Here is a 19,499-nt window from a genome sequence, read left to right as displayed (position 1 = left end):
CGATCAACCATTACGGTGGTTGAAATTATTGCACACGTCTGTCAAACCTTCAAAGGCTAATATCTTCGCTTGCAATAGAGTAATTTTAATGAAATTTTCAAATTATTCATTTTACATCATCTACTTTCGAACTATTATAGCAAGAATGGCTAGTTCTTTATCTAAATCTTACATAATGTATCTTTAATCGAAATCAGCACGTCGTCCGATTTTCCCGCCAAAAATCGTCGCCATCTTTGAAGTATCTTCATTAAGTGATGGAAAAATTTCTGAAATAGCCTATAGTCACGACCCCTGCCAATATTATAATACATTGCTAAATCACAGTTGAGTTGATATGTCGATAACATTATAAATAAGGTGAAAATAAAATAATAAGTTGGAATATTATCGCAAAATGGCTACCCTCAAATAATGGTCTCCCATGCTATGAAGACCTACTCAGAAAAAATGTCAACATTAGTTTTTTTTATCTGTAAACACCAAAACCTTCAAAATAAAGCTTATTCCACGATTTCTACCCGAAAAGCCGACGGGTGGGTATTTTGTAACAAACCGAATCGGACTACACAGGTCATAGTGTGACAGTGACAACTAAACAGCACATTTAGCTATATATTTAACTAAGCGATGTGAAATCAAGATATAACATCTAAAGTTTTTCATAGACCAAAACTCGACTTTAAGCTACAATATTTTTTGATATTTACATATATGCCATTTTTGTTCTAATATTTATCTAAATATATATATTCGGAGTTAAATCTAATGTTTTTTGCTATGAAAAAAAATATTTTACAAACGGCGCCCCATAACAACTACCGTTGTAAAAATTAATTGTTAAAAATCGCATCAAATTTTCAGATTATTGTCTTTTTTCCCATTCAGAACAAAGGTTCACCAATTTATTTTTAGGTCTTCTGGGACATGATAAATAATAATAATAATAAAAAAACCCACTCAAATTCTCAAGTAAGATGTTCTTTAAAATTTCATAATTTGAATGTATGGAACTAAAGGTTTCGAGAAGAACAACCAACTATATTTGTGGTTTTTAAATCATTATTTTGCCTCAAGAAATAGGACAGACAACTTAAATAGGTGTTACCGAAGAACAAAAGTTAAAATTGGTGTGGTCTTATCCCGAATCCATTTTTGTTTATAATTTAAATTTACACATATCGGTTTAGTCTGGTGGGTTAAAGTCTGCTTCCACTCCTATCGATAGGCATTTTCGTATCGGTCACAGTGCAATGTGATTTTTTGTGTGCGTGGAAAGGTATGGTATAAGGGAGGTAAATCTATTTATGTTGTCACATCCCGGATGTTTATGATTCACGTTGTTCATGGAAATTCCGGTTTTTATGACTGAAACTCGGCTGAAACTGAGAAGACATGAATGACTGGTAAAAGGGAATTACTTTGTACTATGATTCTGCTGTATTCTGGATAATAATGGATGATGACATTACTCTAAAATTTGTTGAAGAACCAATTAATCATCTACGATGTCCCATTTGTGAGAAGTGTTATCAGGAACCTGTGATCAATATTTCTTGTGGCCACACATTTTGTAAACGGTGCACAAACACACTGCAAACATGTCCAATAGATTCCCTACCTTGTGATATTGGTAAACTTGTTGTCAACAGGTTTGTATTTTTAGTCGACTAGATCTATGTATAAAGCAATGTTGGTTTACTTTAGCCAACGGTTATTATAAATTAGCACACAGGTACTAGTGTCCAAGTGTCATGTGCACTATATAGTATAAAATGATAAAAAAATATCCCAAAATAAGATCAATAAAAACAAGCCATGTTGCATTCAGTAAGTTATAACCATTTTAAGTAGGCTACTATATCAAGTTTTTCAAAGAGCATTTCAGCAAAGAACTACAGAAGAACAATTATGAGAAGAGTAGGCCATGTCATGTCAGATAAAATTGTCGTAGATCGGCCTAATATCAGTACAGTATTATCTATCGCTATGTGTAGCGCTTGGGTGCAGTTTCTGGTCCTAGTCCAGCAGCAGAATGGGAATTTTCAGCATCACCTTGCAATCAATTTGGCAGTTTTTTTTACAACAGTTTCTTATGGAAAGAGATGTGCTGAATCCATTTTTGCTTACTGAATTGCTGTCAGGTTTGCGTGTTAGGAGATATTCAGCTAATTGATTAATTAGGATATACCTTATCTTAATTAGTGACCTGTATCTCTAATACAGCAAGTTTTCTGAAAATGATATGGAGAGATAAAAGTTAGATAACATACATGTACTTATCTATCCAACAAAATCGTCAGCAGGGCTGTGAGCCATCTGATTGGGCCAATTGGTTTTATTTTATTGCTAAACGTCACGCTGCAGCCCACTCAGATGTTGAATGGGTACATGTGTTTTTGTTGAACTGATAAATGTGTTCTAGATCCAGAACCAAAAGGGACCAATAAGGATTTGTAGTGATGTACTGGTTTGTTGAGCATTTTTGAATGAATACAGAGGGCCATAAAGAGTTGGAGGTAAATGTGTTCAAGCTTGATTGATTACCAAGAGTGACTCTTAGCATAGCTTGTTGTGCATTTTTTTTTTACATGAATACATAGGGCCTCTGTGGCCCAATTGGCCCAATCAGATGGACCACGGCCGTGCTGACAATTATGTTGCGTAGATAAGTATGTTATCTAACTTTTATCCCACCATATTATTTTCGAAAAACTTGCCGTATTAGAGATACAGGTCACTAATTAGGATAACTGATTAATTAGCTGAATATCTCCTAACACGCAAACCTGACAGCGATTCAGTAAGCAAATATGGATTCAACACATCTCTTTCCATAACAAACTAATTAAATGGATTGTGCGGTTGTACCCTCCTGCTGCCGAACTATCCATAAATACTAATAGACTGCCATCGAACACAACCCTTGGTTTGAACTTATAAGCTATTAAACCACTCTACTGACAGTTCTCCCTAGATTATCAAAACTATTTTATTCCAAACATTACAAAAAGCCATCAGAATACAAATCTGAATTTATATGCTCTCCAGTTAGGCAACTTGACGTATGTTTTAAAAACCTTGTAAAAAGAAAATATGACTTGTAGGGTACTAGGCTATTCTATTCTTGTTTTGTGATATTCTGAGATGTAGGGTACTTTTTGTATTTTTAAACCAAGAGATTCTGCTTTAACAAATTGAAAAATAAAAATAAAAAAACAAAGCAACATACAACAATAGTCCAAATACAATATGTATTTCTGTGATTCAGAATCTTTAACTTTAGATTTTTTAGGGCTTTATCATTTGATGTCTAGAAAATATGGTAATATATAGCATGTACTGGATCTGACTCTCTGTCATGGAATTCTACTGATGATCGAGAAAATCATTTGAGAGTAAATATTCACAGAACTAATATTTTTGTTCATGAGACAAGGAAGTCTGTTGATATGATTTAACAATTTTTGATATTGCCAGAGTAAATGTCAGATTTATTGCCCTTGATCCATTTGGAAATTCTTGTGGGTGCTCTGGAGGGTAAAGTTACCATCTGATTGACTTTAAATTATACAGTCAGTATTTATGTTCATGAGACGAAGAAGCCTACTTTCAATTTCTGATAATTACATTCATAATTATCACCCTGATCAATTTGTAAATTTTTCTTGATTCTCTACTTAGTGTTGGCAAGATTTTGTTTTTGTTTTCTTAATTAAATGTTAGATACCGGTAATCAATTGATATTGTCTGAAAATTGGTTATAGAGAGAAATATGTAACGTCCACTCTACACAAACTAGGTCATTTCAAGACTAATATGGTACAGTTTTATTTCAATCATTCTCTTATGTGTACAGGTCTTTAGCAATTCGAGGAAACAGGAGAACCTAGAGAAAACCCATGATGTTGGACAGGCGAACCTACCCTGTGTCAACTGTCAAGTACAAGCTCAGTATTGATACCACACCGCTTGACTCAATGACAGTTCTTATGATCTAAAGAGAATGTGTTAAACCACTAAACAAGCCACCCTTTCCTCCAATTCCAGGAAAAATCCAAATTACCCTCAGTTGCTATAAGTGTTGTACAAATTGCTAAAAGTTTTTGTGATGTGTCTTGTATTTCAGATTAGTTGTAGGCCAGATTGATGAATTGTTTATTTACTGTCCGTTTGGATTGATCTTACAGAATGATGAATGGGTAGTTGATCCTAGTGGATGTCCGGATAAGTTTCCTTTAGGTAGGTTATCTGGAATTAAAGACTTTCATTTCTATGGTTTATCCATTGATTCAAATTGCTTTATTATAGACACAGTTGTCATCATGTTACATTAATGTTGCCAATCACCATGGTGTATTTCTTAGAAAAAGTGTATAATGTTTAGTTTAGGATAGAGGAGTCATACTGTTCAAACCAAGAGCTCATGCTTGCTTATTTGTCGAATTCAGGTTTGGAAGAAATGATCATTTATATCACTCTTCCTTCATTAATTTCATTGAGGAGTTCGGAGCTACAGTGGGTCAGTGAATAAGCTCTGGCTAGCTAACCTGGAACTCATGGATTTTCCAGAATGGTTTCCCTTTGGCAGAATACAGAATGGAGGGTCTGGCAAATAAAATCATGTAGTCATTCGGATGGGATGAAAATGAGGTCTCATGTACACGTTGCTGTGCACATAAAAGAACCCTTGACAGTTGGAATTAAATTGCTGTCTTTACAAAATGTCCCTCATAGCACAAGCAAACTGTATTGTGTTTATATCTTTTCATTAGACCTGTAGGGGCAGCAAAAAACATTTCATTTATTCTTTCATTAATCAAAGAGTTAGTGACATATTTGTGTGTTTCATGTTTCCTATTATTGTATTTTTTAGGCTCATTAGATCAACACAAATCACAATGTCAGTTTGTTCCAGTTGTATGTCCAAACAATGGAGGCTGTGGAATGTTCAAAAGTCAAGATTTAAAGGGTCACTTAGAACAGTGCAGTCATACTAAGTGTCCAAATTATAGTACAGGTAGTAGTCTAGAATCTTCCAGTAATGCAGGAATAACCAGTTATATTATTAAGTGTACTTTATTTTCAAATGTATTTAGAGAAATTTATGTTATACGTGTAGATGTGATGATAATGGTTCGTCTTGAACAACAAAACAAATGTTTTCATATTTTTTATTTACACTACAGGCTGTGAATTTCATGGCATTCCATCTGCTGTATCAAACCATGTAGCTGACTGTATTTTTGCAAGTAATTTTAATAATGCAGATACAGCACTCAAAGCAAAGGTATCAAAATTATTTCTATTAACTCGTTTCGCTACCACATGATTGGGTGTCCTGCATCTCATTGGCTATGGGTCATTAATCATCTTTGAAAGCCAATCAAATATTGCGATTGGTTGTAAGTTGGAAATTTTGACATGTTGGAAATTCCTTATCTGTTAAGGAAAATATACCATTCACAAGGTTTAAAATAGTCATGACCCCAATGCTTCATGCCAAATTGATAAAAATCTGTTAAAAACAATAGTTCTATAATTTCTTTCACAAGGTTTACAGAAAAAGATGTGAATTCACTGTAAAGTTAAGTTATATTGTTATGGCCTTGGTTGTTGTTTATTGTCTCTCTCTAACTCACACTTGTGACAAAAATCACATATCAGCTGCATTATAAAATCTAACTATTTCTTCCAGTCAGATCAGTTGTGCATTTTCTTTGCAATTCAGTATATTATTATTAAGTGAAATAGGTACCCTTAGCAGATGAACTATCTAAGCTCTTTGGCCTCTTGTTTTGTTTCGCATTAGGCTGTTATATTTTCTTGTATGTGAAAAAAGACAATAATTGTGAATTATGAATTGTTAGTAATACTGTGTCATGTCTTATTCATCTTATTTTATAGACGCAAATGTTGGAGAAAAGTAATCTTAATCTACAGAAAGAAGTTAATTTTTTAAAAGAAAAGATTGTATCACTTGAAAGTTCTAGAAATGAGATATCTTCTCAGCTTAATACCTGTATTGGGTGAGTATATAGAGATGATATTTGGTTGTTCAAACTATATTGCTTTCAGAATTGAGTTAAATAAACATCCCTATAAATCTTCTTGATGTATGTTTGTGATATGTGCAGGAGCAGGATACTCTAGCAAGATTCTTCAACTTTTTTAGGCTGACTCACTTACAGTTCCTGCCACCATCTATTTCGGGAACTGGGTTACTGTGGTCACTTTTCCTTAAAAATAATATACTATTGTGTTTATGATGAGACATCAGGTCAGAGGTCTTTGCCTGGCTATATGGTATAGTGCAGATTAGCTCAATTTTATAAAATAACTTATGTGCCCAAAAGAAACACTTACCCAAATGTGGTAAGGGCCTGCCCTAATAGCTTACTTAACTAAACTCCCCAAGAGACATTTAGGAGAAATAGCCACGATAGACATCATAGGTTTTAATTGCATGTAATGTTTACATATAAGACTTGCTGTATTGTTTTTGCAGAAAATATCCTTGTAACCTATAAAGATACTTTGAATTTAAAAATAAGTTTAAAGTTTTATGCACAAAGCAAGTTGAAGTCCTACTGAGACACATGTCACATTAAACATTTGGCTGCCGGGACACAGGATAAGTGTCGCCAAAGTGTCACATGTTAATAGTGAAATGATATTTCAAATAAATAGTATCAAGAAAGCGGCTTGTTTTGAATTTTAAATGCTATGGAAAATATGTCTTTCAGTAATAAATTATATTTATTACTTATAACATTCCGAATAATCTGTAACTCACCTAATTATCAGAAGTAATATGCCTGAGTAGAGCATTTGCCTATATTTCACTTATAGCTTCACTGCAGATTCACGTTTTTGTATGTTCGTAATCCATAATATTTCATTTTTGGTTATTTGTAGGTCAATTAACAGTTTACAGCAGAAGTTTGATATTTTACATTCAATGGTAGAACAATCAATGGTTAATCGGAGTAGCAGACGTTCATTTGGTTCGCAATCCCAAATTGAAACGTCAGGTACATACCATTAACATCATAATGCTTATATTTTTATGATAGATCTTGGCAAGTAAATGTTAAATCTTGTTGAAAGATATTTTTGTTATACCTAGGCCTGATAACTAGAAACTTGTAGCTGATGGAAATAATGTGGTATGATTATGAAAATGCTTTTTACGGATAGATCCTTCTGCTATAGGATTTCTATGAAATGAATGAAATAAGTATATTTAGCAAGATGTACACGCTGAAGAAATTTGGTTTATTTGATGTTTATTGGGGCATAACCAATTTTGTACACACCATAAAATGCCAGAAAGTCATTTATGTGCATGAAAATATGCTTTTATTACAGGTTCAACAAGGCGTCTTTCATCTGCAAGTTATTCGCCTACCTCAAGCCCCACCAATTACCCCAAACTAGAAAACTGGATGATGCCATTTCAATTTAAATGTATTGGTACTCTCAGGTATATCATTAATCTTGTTTTATTCAGACTAGTCCTGTTATGGGCAACCATTAATGTTTTTTAGACGCACATCACTCAGTTTAGAAATACACAATCACATATAGTGGACACTTTCAATTGTCACCAGTGTTAAATATGTCCAATAAAAACGGGTTTGGTTGTGGTATTTTAAAACTTCACATGCTCCAGAACATTTCAAATTTCAACAATACAGTCTTATTAGAAGTTGGTTGAGTAGCAGCAAGATGCTGTTAACTGTTAACAAATTTAATTAAAGACTGAAATTGTAACTGATAGCTAGATTTACATTATAAAAAAGGAAATCCTGAATAGATTGGTTCTAATCCTGTCTGGTAAATAACAAAATAATATTCTTTAACAACTAGAATATATTTACTTACTTTTAAACAAATTTGTATTACCGGTACTATAGAGGTCATCAAGATGTTGTGTGGTGTTTAACTGTTCATCATGGTAAATTGTTTAGTGCTGGATCAGATTCCATTATTAAAGTATGGGATTTAGATTCCTTAGCCAAAGGGTGTTACCAAAATATGCAAGGTCACAAAAAAATGGTAAGTGTAACCTTCTGCAAGCAACCTCGAATGATCATCAACATAATATAGCACATCAATGAATTTCACATTGCCATTTGGTTTTAAATTTGGCACATATGTTATATTTACCTGAATTATTTGTTATTAGTTCATTTTAGGACTTTGTGATGTTTATTAAGGATGTTGTAAGGATTTAGGATTTTGTAATGTTTAATGAGGATATTCATTTTTGGAACGCATGACATCTTTAAAGGAGAAGTCCAAGTTGTTTCACCCCAGTGTTTGCCAAGAAAATTCCTCAGGATTTTCCAGCAAGGTTTCCCCTCGTCAGTGATGCTTTACGGAGAGCCTGGCATATAACAGTGTCTAGTCGTTCACATGGGATAAAAAACCAAGGTCCTGTGTACTCATTGGCATGGATGTTAAGACCCTTGACATTTGGAATTTGACTTAAAGAGTAGGCCGTAGCACCACTGTCCGGGAAAAATTTCCCTCATAGCGTATGCGTGTCAGCCCGAATGGAGCAGAAAAGTAGTATGTTAAACCCCGGTTCATTTCATTTCATTATCTAGTATTGAAACAGTTGGAACAATGCTTAACCCAAAGTACAAATTGTTTCATCTTTAATTAGCAAAACAAGACACTGACATCTTCAATGTAAAGAAAGAAATAAAGCATTGCTTAGAAATGAGTTGTACTTGGGTTCCTGCATTGTTTGATTGAAAAAATAATTCATGGATGATTCAAATATAGTTCATGAAAAATTCCTGATGTACATGCATTATTTGATAGCTGGCTTTCTATGACAGTGTTCACATTGTGAAATAATTTGGCAAATATAACAATGCAGACTTGGGTTTAAAAAAAAACCCCACAAACTTATATTATTTCTTATGATCATTTTTGTCAATCTTGAGATTTATTCCTCAGCATGATTTTAATTCTCTTCTTTATTTTGTAAAATTTGTTATCTTTAATAATCTCATGTAATTATGAAGAAAAGGATGTTTTTCTGTAAGTTTATGTAACTTTTGACCAATCCTTTTACTTTATGGTAATAAAATATGTTTAAACCAAACATATTGTTTGTTTAACATTTGAAATCTTCAGGACAATTCTTAGGGAAGGGCACCTCACCTTCACCGTGTAATATCACAGTAGTAGACCACTGAATTACTTGTTTTAAAAAAAAATGGATAAAAAGGTTTTGATATGTAATTATAATATATTTATTTATAGATACATTGTTCATGTATTGGTGGAGGTAATCTATATACAGCAGGTGATGATTTATCTGTAAGACAATGGGATTTACAGACTGGAACTGCAACTCATGTCATTGAGGTACAATTATACCAGTTTTACCAATTAAGTTCATGAACCTCAGATTTATTTTTTTCCGTAAAGTTTGTTCTGTATTATATAGACACCAGTCTCGACAATTAGATTAATTTTGGCATTTCATGCTTTGTCAATATTTTGAATTGTCTATGTTGTATATTCTATTTTTTGGTTGTCAGTTGTATATATAATAAGAATTATTATATAGTATATTTGATTTAGATTTTAAAGAATATTTTATGATTTCAGAATGCTCATGATAATACAATCTGCTCAATGTTAATTCATGATGATCATCTATTCACATCTTCCTTTTCTTTAATAAAGGTAAAATATTTATTAAATTGATTGACATCACATTTACCAGTCCTGACTGAAAATGACCAGCTGATTAATTTATGTCAGTCAGTTTTTATCTGCCCACATTGTACGAAAATCGTGTTTTTAGCTTTAGCTTGCAGGCCTTCTAGAGGTCACAATTTTTATTTGATTTTAAAAAACGTTCATATATAAATATGTCACTGTTACTTCGTAATGACCGAAACGGCAAAACAAAATGGCCGCTCCTTGTACGCAAATAGTATAAAAGTATATCATACCAAGGTTGTGGACCCTCTAGAGGTTACAGATTTTGTCTGATTTGGATGAAACTTAAAATGTATGTTTATATCCCAAAGATCTGGGTTTCTTTCAATATTTCTGCATTTCGGACCCTAACTTCCTGGATTATGGGCTTTATGGCCCCTGATTGTACAAAAAATCGCTATTTTATTTTTTAGCTCAATGCTGTCCATCTCTTGCAAAATGTGGGCGTATTTTGCATGGCAACCGCTTGTTATAGCTGGGTATTACGTATAGTTTACTTTGCAAACACTTTCAAAATTGGCTTATAAATTGAGATAATGCTAATATGAGTCACATTTTCATCCTCTCTGGTTGATGCATATAAGCAAGATCTATTACACCTTTACTCAACAATCAAACTTAACCGTTTGAGTGCAGCATTTAGTACACATTTTTATACGTCCACATTCATAATGTGAACGTATTATGCCGTCGCCCCTGTCTGTGTGTGTGTGTGTGTGTATGTATGTATGTGTGTGTGTGTGTGTGTGTGTGTGTGTGTGTGTGTGTGTCTGTGGTTCGCCTACAGGGCGCAATTCTTCATGGATTTTCTTCAAACTTGGTATACTTATTCCTTATACCCCAAGGAAGATCCCTATTGTTTTTGGTGCATGCCCGACCCCCCGGGGCAGAGCCACGCCCATTTCTAGTATTTGTTTGTTTGTCGTCTACAGGCCACATTTCTTAACTAATAATCTTGAAACTTTGCATACACATTCTTTGTACCCTAAGGAACATCCCTATCGTTTGGGGTGCATGCCCAACCCCCAGGGGCAGAGCCACGCCCATTTTCTTTTCGTGTGTCTTTGTGTCGCCTACAGGGCGCAATTCTTACTGGATTTTCTTCAAACTTGGTATACTTATTCCTTATACCCCAAGGAAGATCCCTATTGTTTTTGGTGCATGCCCGACCCCCAGGGGCAGAGCCACGCCCATTTCTAGTTATTCTTTAAGTGGCATTTAGCGATCAGGGAACAAATTAACAGAACACAGTTTTTATGGGATACAATCACTAGTTTATTCTAAAAGCACGACGTTTCCACAAGTATTCTCTTATCGTTATCAATCAAGCAAAAAAAAACAAAAAAAAAACGTCATGCTTTTAGAATAAAGACATCGATTGTTTTAAAATAAAAATTGTGTTCTGTTAATGTGAACGAAATGTTATACTGATAGCAGTCCTACAACCCAGTTTTATTTCACAGACCCTCAATGCAAACTGGACCATATCAAACAAAACAGGAATGTGGACGTATATTGCTGCGTTAGCGATGCTCTTGTTCTATTTTGTTTTCTGGTAGTCAGAAATTTCCACATGGTTCGTTGGTTTGTTCATTCATGGGGCTTATCATCTACTTTCAATGTGGGTTATACTGCAGACAATTCCCGCTTGATTAGATCCAACAGCTGTGTGTTCACCACTGTGAAAATCTGGGCTGTGATGGGTTGAAAATATGACAGTAATTTACTTTTTAGAATAACAAAAGTAATGTAATTGGGGGTGGTAATTTATATGTCGTAGCCTAGCAAAGTATTAAAGATACATTATGGGAGATTAGTTAAAGAGTTGGCAGTTCTAACTATAATAGTTAAAAACTAGATAATGTAAAGGGAATTTGCTGAAAATTTCATTCAAATTGATTCACTCTGAACCAAGAATTTAGCGATTGAATTTTCGGACTTGCCTCGATAATCATTACTAAAGTCGGTACAATAAAAAAACATAGTCTTGATTATCCATTTCATGATTTAATCATGAATGAAAGTTGAGCAGCAAATTGGATCCTAATCCAGTAAATATCCCTTTCCAGCGATGACATTGAGAGTTGATTATGGTCTGGATAAGTTAAATAATGTCTAATTAATAATTTAGATAACATTTAAGGCCTTAAGAAAGACCTGCAAATAGACAGATTTAGCTCTTGCATAATGTATGTTTAATAATACACAGTTACTGAAGAATGAATCAATTATTGTTCATACTTGAGTATTTTGAACTATATTGTTTTATTGATATTATTTTTAGGTGTGGAACAGAACAAGCCTTACTTTAAAACATTCCATTTCTGGTTTACATCATTGGGTGAGAGCAATGGCTTTCAGTCCTAAAAAAGTAAGATTAAATACTGAAGTTAGAAATAGTTTATTGGCTGCCAGTGATTTGCGGCAGTGGCAGTTATCCAGATAGCAACGGTCACGTTTAGATTAAAAAGAATAAAGAAAAATGATAACAGATCCATACACCATTTGTAAAAACGTAAAGCAATGGAAGAAATAGTCTTGATGACTTCCAGACCAAATTGACACTGATTTATTCTAGACAGAGTACTGTGAAATTTGTTTACAGTGTCAAAAGTCATAGAGGTCAGAGATTCTTGAGAGGAAAGCTGACTTTCACTTCGTATTTGAAATAAAAGTAGATCGCATTGCATAAACTGTAAATTTGCACGGACAGTTAGACATACAGAATGGATACTTTTTTGTCCAGAGCATCCAAAGACATATTAAACTGGAACGATCGAGAATACAGCAGGAGCATATTTAATATGTTTGTTACTCACCAATTGGATATAACCACCCAACATTAGTCCACTAATATACAATATTTTACACCTGTCAATCGATTTTTAGAATTTTATTTGTATGGTATATATTTTAACAGCAATGGTTATATAGTGGTTCTCACAATGCCATTAATATTTGGGATACCAGTACATTTGAAACTGTTGGTACAATAGAACATAATCTAGGTTCAATATATTCACTAGCAGTTACAAAACAATATGTCATTGCAGGTATGTTATTATTTTAATAAATTTAGGATCGTTCTTGGTGTATGTTCAAATTTCAGTGCAGATACTGATAAGCATCTGATAAGCATTTAATCTCTTGCATCAGCACATATATCGCCATATTACTAAATTTAATATAATTCCATTTTTCCAAACCATAAGAATGCTATATTTAATACGCTATAGTAAAAACCCATATACAACATTCACATCCTTAAATACATTCTATTTTTAAAAGCATTAACTATTTTCATTGAAACCCCAAATGCTCTCGGTAGCACCAATACAAATGAAAACTGAAACCCCACCCTGGCTAAGAGATGAACAGGACACATAGAATGCTTGCTTAAGTGTAAAATACATTAAAAATATTTTCTAGCCTATTTGTATAATTCAGCGTAGTGCAAGGACTTTGTATTTCTTTGTAGGTTCTTATAACCAAAATATTCAGCTATTTGATGTAAAGACAAATGAAGAAATAATTAAATTAGAAGGTCATTTTGGAGCTATAACATCTCTGGTACCTTCACCATCAGGAAAATTCTTATTTTCAGGGTCACATGATCATAATGTACAGGTTTGTTCAAACTTAATTTTGAATTGTAAATTTACAAAGGAAATGCATATTAATTTAATTTAGATTTTAAAATGGAGCATAGAATAGATCAAATAAATGAAAAGAAATGAAATAGGGGGTTTAACATACTACTTTTCTGCATCAACCAGGGCACTGTAGACAGGCATACTCCATACAGTGTGCTATGAGGATTTTGCCCAAACATCAACGCTACGGCATACTCTTTATTTCAAATTCCAACTGTCAAGGGTCATTATGCGCACGTCTTTAACAGCCCCTGCAAAGGGGGAACTAAAACTACACTGGCAAATCCTGAGGAACTGAACCCGAGACGTCCTGGTTAGCGAGCCACTGTGGCTCCTCTGATCAGTTAAAAATGCACTATGTAAGATTTCGATAAAGAGCTGACAGTTCTTCCTGTAATAGTTAAAAAATAGATAAGGAAAAAACTTCATTCTGAGCGGTGTTATGACTGTTTGAAGAACACTGTAGTCCCAATTGTTATTGCTACCATTGTCACCATAATAAACAAAGTCTCATTTTCCATTTTGTAATTAAAATGTTTAACTGGCAATCGTGTTTAAATCCGGTGAAAATCAAAACCATCCAATGGTCTAGAGAGTTGATTATGTGCTTAACATGAGAATAGATGTTTAAATAATGATTAATATAACATTTGAGGCCAAACGAAAGATCTGCATTAGGCAGATTTAGCTTTTACATAAAGCATATTTAAGATAGTAGGTTGATTTTAAATGATAGACCACCTGATTTATTGACAACACAATGGGATACAACCATATAGAAGCAAACCTATCCATTGATAACTGTTGATATATTTAAATTAGAATATGTAGTATTTTGTTTGTAATTTAGAGTAATTTGAAATTACAGATGTGGAATTTAGAAAATCATCTACCGATCCAAACTTTATCTCGACACCAGGGAAGTGTGAATACATTAGCTTTATATGGTAATATATTATTATCGGGATCAGAGGATCATGAAATAAAGGTAAAAACATATTTTAAATGTTTTACATGTTACTTTCTGACCAGGAAAGCTTGATTGCCAAGATATAATTAAAGTACAGCAGGGTCATTCCATATCAACTGGACCAATGGTGGGAACATGACCATATGTTATAGTATAGGGCCCTAAACTAACAAATTCGAAATTTTACCTCTTTAGATTGAAAACTCGTGGAGATATGGCCATTTGAAATTAGGGTACCGTACTGAAACGGATCATAAATTCAGTAATCTTTATCAGGTTTTCGGGTGCTTTAAATGCAGATTTCCAATAGGAGTGGAACTGTCTAACTTTGTAATCGTAAACAACGTTTGGTGTAGATAATGAATTTAGCATCACCCTCATTGTCCAATGCATACTTTTTGCTCCACCAGGTGGCGCAGTGGAACAAATGAATTATTCACTTTTATTTTCAAAGAATTTCCACAGCCTCTGGCAAAGTCTCTATTGTATACGCAAACTCCAAAATTGGCATAGTTAGTGTCAGTTTACATTTTATCAATTTACAAAAGATTTTGAGTTGATAGGATATATACTTTTCCAAATATTCAGTCTCAAAATTCAATGCACACTGAAAACGTACAAAATATACCCATTTTCACCTTCAATTTTGGCCATGTGGGACATGTTCCCAACTTTCCGAAATTTGGTCCACTTGACATGGAATGACCCAGCAATAACCTACAAATTCCATTACTTGCTGAAAAAGGACAACAAATGAAAGTATAGCAGGAAGTTATCACTTCTCACATGAGCTGTAGCAAAATGATGTATTCAGGCACAAAGTATTTGCTAGACAAGAAACTTGTCTCTAACTACATCTGATAATAGAATTTGAAGAAGTATCACAGAGTTTTAGATAGTTGCTTGGGTCTAGAACAAGTTATTTTCTCTGAAATATACTTGGAATTTCTTAATTAGAATGACCAGACCTCTTTAAAGCTCAGGATTCATACTCATAATAGATATGTCTGTATTAGTGTTACCCCTTCCAATTTAATTGAGTTAATTAATTATAATGTTAAATGATATTAACCATGTTATAATAAACTTACTTTCAGGTGTACAGATATTTTCAGAGTCCGGTGTAATACTTGGAGTGTGTGGAGTATATTGTTCTTACACTATTTTTTTTCTTTTGGAAATTGATGACCAGGTTTGATTTAGGCTTAGTTTTCTTCTGTACCAAATAATTTTAGGGAAAGGATAGTGAAATGGGCTTTGTCATGTTTTTTTTTATCAAATTTTTGCCTTGTAGACAACTCTCAGATGAATTATTTTTGTATCCCAAGCTATCAAATTCGAACATAATAATATTGTCCATCACAATTTTACATTTTTTCTGCCTGTTTTTCATACCCTGTGTGTCCAAACCCATTGCAGTCAGATTTGACTGTGTCGGCATATTTCAAAACAGCAACTCTGACTCGTAATCTGGTTTCATGTAGGCGTTTACGGACTGTCTGATCTGAGATCCTACGTCGTCCAGGAATTGCTGCTTCAATAGAGATCGTTGTTGTGAACCTTTTCCGCAAATGAAGTAACCGGATGTGCAATCCAGGGCAGGTGAGGTCACTCTTGTTTGGCCTGAGCTGGGACGGTCACGTGTTGAACTTCACTGTCGGTACCTATCCCAGAGGCGAGAGATGGGAAACATTCAGCAGTCTGGCCACATCTGTCTGGGATTCACCTGCTTGTAAGTGACCGATAGCGTTGTTGCGATGGTCTTCGTTGAGTGATTACGTGTGCAACTGATTTTGAAACCGAGAATTTTAAAGGCCTTAGATTTGGGTTTCATGCAGAAAGTTGTTAAACTCACATGTCTTGGTGCAATCAAGCGAAAACAAATTTCAGCAAAAAGTATGACCAGTCACAATTAATGACTTTACATTTAAAACCAATCATGAATTTTTTTTATCCTTACATAATGACATTAAAAAAAGCACGATTTATGGAAATAACGATCTGTTCAAATAAAAAAATGGGCTATGCATACTTTTTTTTGAAGAGTATACCATTCTGTCAACTAGTCTAAAAATATTTCAAATGTAATGAAAAATTTAGCTTCAAAATACTTTTTATATAAATGAAGACCCATCCATCACATAGCATTTACTGACTATTTAGTGACAATGTATATATATGCAATCGTTGCTTGGCAGTGTGTACATTGTGTATGATATGCTGCATAAGCTATCTGAAAACCTTTCTGTAATATTCTCCTTTATGGCATCAGTTTCATTAAATAAATTAATTTAAACATTCACAGATTGCCATTTGAAGCATAAGAATATAAATATAAAACAGATTATAGCCAAAAGTTGACCACCTACTATCTCCTGATGTCTCTTGAGAACTTGGTACATGTAAATATCCACTACCCCGGTCAGTTCCTTGAAGAACATTAGAAAAATGTGATATATTAATACCCATACAGACCGAAACAGTCCAAAACTACTGTTCCTCTGGCTGCCTCAAACCACTGAGATGTGAATAGCTTTCTGTATTATAGGATCATTTACTAGTTAGTGCAGGGATGACAGGGAGGTTTAGGGTAGTCAAAGGAACCCTAGTTAGGGTGGTTTGGGGCAGTCTAGTGTATTTCCTAAAGTAGACAGTTATTGGAGAGCAGGGCAACGGAGGCCGACCATATTATTTGTTTCTCTGTATTTTTGTTCTTTTTTGTTGATTCTTTATTATTATCATGAGCACTAATTATTGATATAGAATTATTTAAGTTCAGTTTACATCACAGATAGTCTATAATAGTACTAAGTCACTGATACAAAGACAAAGTTATCACATTGTCTATAATAGCACTTACTCGGTCACTTATACAAAGTGATCACAGGTGAGTATTATGGGCAATACCACGTAAATAGTCCACCACATGGCGACTGTTGAACTTGTACTGACATAAATAGGTACATGATTAGGCTCATTTCTCATTAAATAAACTATACTAAAAAGAACAAATAAAATCACTGGTAATAAAGTCAACAGTAATACATGTATACTATATAAAATTAATAATAAAATGGTCGGCAGTTGTTCTCTCCGGCGTCCAACCTCGTGGGTTTTCTCCGGGTCCTCCGGTTTCCTCCCACTGCTAAAGACCCCTACGCGCAAGCGAATTATGGAAATAAAATTAAACCATATGTTAGTCCCGAAATGACCTAGTTTGTGTCGAGTGGCCGTTAAACCCCATTTCTCTCTCTCTCTCTCTTTGTCCTCTCCGGCAGTACAAAACATGACAAAGGTTGAAGACTGTATCACTTGTGTTTAAAGGAAAAAGTAGCCGTTTAAAGCGAGAATTTCATATTTTCTAAGAAAGTCAAAACATAATTATTTCTATGTCTTTTGCTCAATAGGTTATCAACTCACTATTATACGATCATAGGTGTCATTCTCACACTTAAAACTCATTTACACAGGAAATAACAACACAATTACCTCCCTTGTTTTCCTGTTGAAAACAATGGTCAGCCATTTCCTCAACGTTGGAATTTGAAGTTGAAAATGATATTTTTGCCAATTTCTCAGCTGGCAATAGTGAATTATAGAATTAATAGGATTATTCTTTAACAAGGTAGGACTGTTTATGGATACCATCTATTTTAAGGCTTTATTTTAATAAATTTTAAAAATATAACTTAAAAATTTGAAATTTCCGCTTTAAGTGTTACCAATCTTCTACCTGTATTTTGTTATATTGTTAAAACAAATAATATTTATGTTATGAAAATATAACTGTTAAAATAAAATATTTGTTACAACTGTACTGTTATTCAGCTTTTGAATAGATCTAATACGATATAATTATTTAAATTGATATATAAATACTAATTTTTAAAATATCTGTTTTGTAATATGTCATGTTTTTATACGCCCACATTTTCATGCATGTGTACATTGTCGTCGCCCCTGTCCGTCCGTCCGTCCACCCACAATTTGTGGACAGTCTACAGGTCACAATGTTTATCCGATTTTGACGAAACTTGAAATATAGGGTTTTCTCTCAAATTTCACGGTTCCTTTCCATATTGGCATGTATCGGACCGTAACGTCATGGATTATGACCCCTGATTGTACAAAAAAATCGGGTTTTGAGCTGGTCACAATTTTTATCCGATTAAAAAACAAACGTGTATATATATTACCGTTACCCCACAATAACGGTCGTTAAAAGTATGTAATACCAAGGTTGTGGACCCTCTAGAGATCACAATTTTTATCCTGTTTTAGCATGTTCTCTGGCCATCTCGTGCAAAATGTGGGCGTATCTTGCATGACAACCGCTTGTTCAATTTATTCCTATATATCAAAGTTGTTCTGAATGTAATATTTTTTTACACCAATCATATAATAAATTGTTGTACATATTTTGGTAGCCTGCATATAAAATTCCTTTGTCTTTCATTAAGTATACTTTTTTATAACAAAATAAAATATTTCATTGACAAGGTATGTTTTAAAAATATTTTTTGTTATTTTCCCCATTAAATATCTCCGGGGTTAATCCACAGGTGTATCTTGTATATTATATTTTACGAAATTCAGCATTTTCTTGCTCATCTGTTCATCCTTTTATTCACTTTATTGCTCATCTTTTTACCTTGTAGATATATTTTTAAGCCAATAAAACTGGGTTACGGTCGGATACGGAAGACCATTAGGGTCAATCAAATGAAAAAAAAAATCCTGATTATCTTGTTATTACAAGATAGCTATCTCGTTATTACAAGGTAGCTATCTCGTTATTACAAGATTACAATTTTAAACAACTATCTTGTTATTACAGGATACCTATCTCGGTATAACAAGATAGCTATCTTCTAATTACAGAATAGCTTTTTAATTACAAAATAACTATCTTATAATTAAAAGATACGGAGAAGCCGACGAGTAATTTATTTCAAGGTCGCCATACACTGATTAATCGAATATCTATGCCAACGCCGTATTTTATTTTATGTTACTGAATCGGCCCCCCTCGAAAAAATCTGGAAAAAATATATGTTATTGTACATGTAAAAACTAGTAACTGTGCGAAATTTGTGGTCTGTAACTTCAAATTTGACTGAGATTCG

At 33.7% G+C, this 19,499-nt stretch overlaps 1 protein-coding gene across 1 annotated transcript; it reads left to right on the top strand.

The window, feature by feature from the left end:
* The first annotated feature begins 1,318 nt into the window (after positions 1-1,318).
* Positions 1,319-18,889, top strand: LOC126815543 (E3 ubiquitin-protein ligase TRAF7). Its single transcript, XM_050541235.2, has 15 exons — positions 1,319-1,652; positions 4,130-4,242; positions 4,877-5,020; positions 5,190-5,290; positions 5,908-6,029; positions 6,919-7,034; positions 7,372-7,486; positions 7,920-8,061; positions 9,283-9,387; positions 9,634-9,711; positions 12,035-12,121; positions 12,671-12,803; positions 13,229-13,377; positions 14,272-14,391; positions 15,471-18,889. Exons 1-15 carry the CDS (start codon positions 1,456-1,458, stop codon positions 15,498-15,500), a joined length of 1,752 nt encoding a protein of 583 aa, XP_050397192.1. The 5' UTR covers positions 1,319-1,455; the 3' UTR covers positions 15,501-18,889.
* Positions 18,890-19,499: the final 610 nt, after the last annotated feature.

The sequence above is a fragment of the Patella vulgata genome, chromosome 3 (genome assembly GCF_932274485.2).
Source record: "Patella vulgata chromosome 3, xgPatVulg1.2, whole genome shotgun sequence".
Taxonomy (NCBI): domain Eukaryota; kingdom Metazoa; phylum Mollusca; class Gastropoda; family Patellidae; genus Patella; species Patella vulgata.
The sequence above is the reverse complement of the archived record's forward strand: the minus strand, read 5'-3'. Positions and strand labels throughout refer to the sequence as shown.

Bases quoted from the DNA above. Each gene is read 5' to 3' on its own strand.
- LOC126815543 (XM_050541235.2), top strand. From the start codon at position 1,456: ATGGATGATGACATTACTCTAAAATTTGTTGAAGAACCAATTAATCAT. The intron at 4,243-4,876 runs GTAGGTTATCTG...TGTATTTTTTAG, and splicing joins TCCGGATAAGTTTCCTTTAG to GCTCATTAGATCAACACAAA. The intron at 13,378-14,271 runs GTTTGTTCAAAC...TTGAAATTACAG, and splicing joins CACATGATCATAATGTACAG to ATGTGGAATTTAGAAAATCA.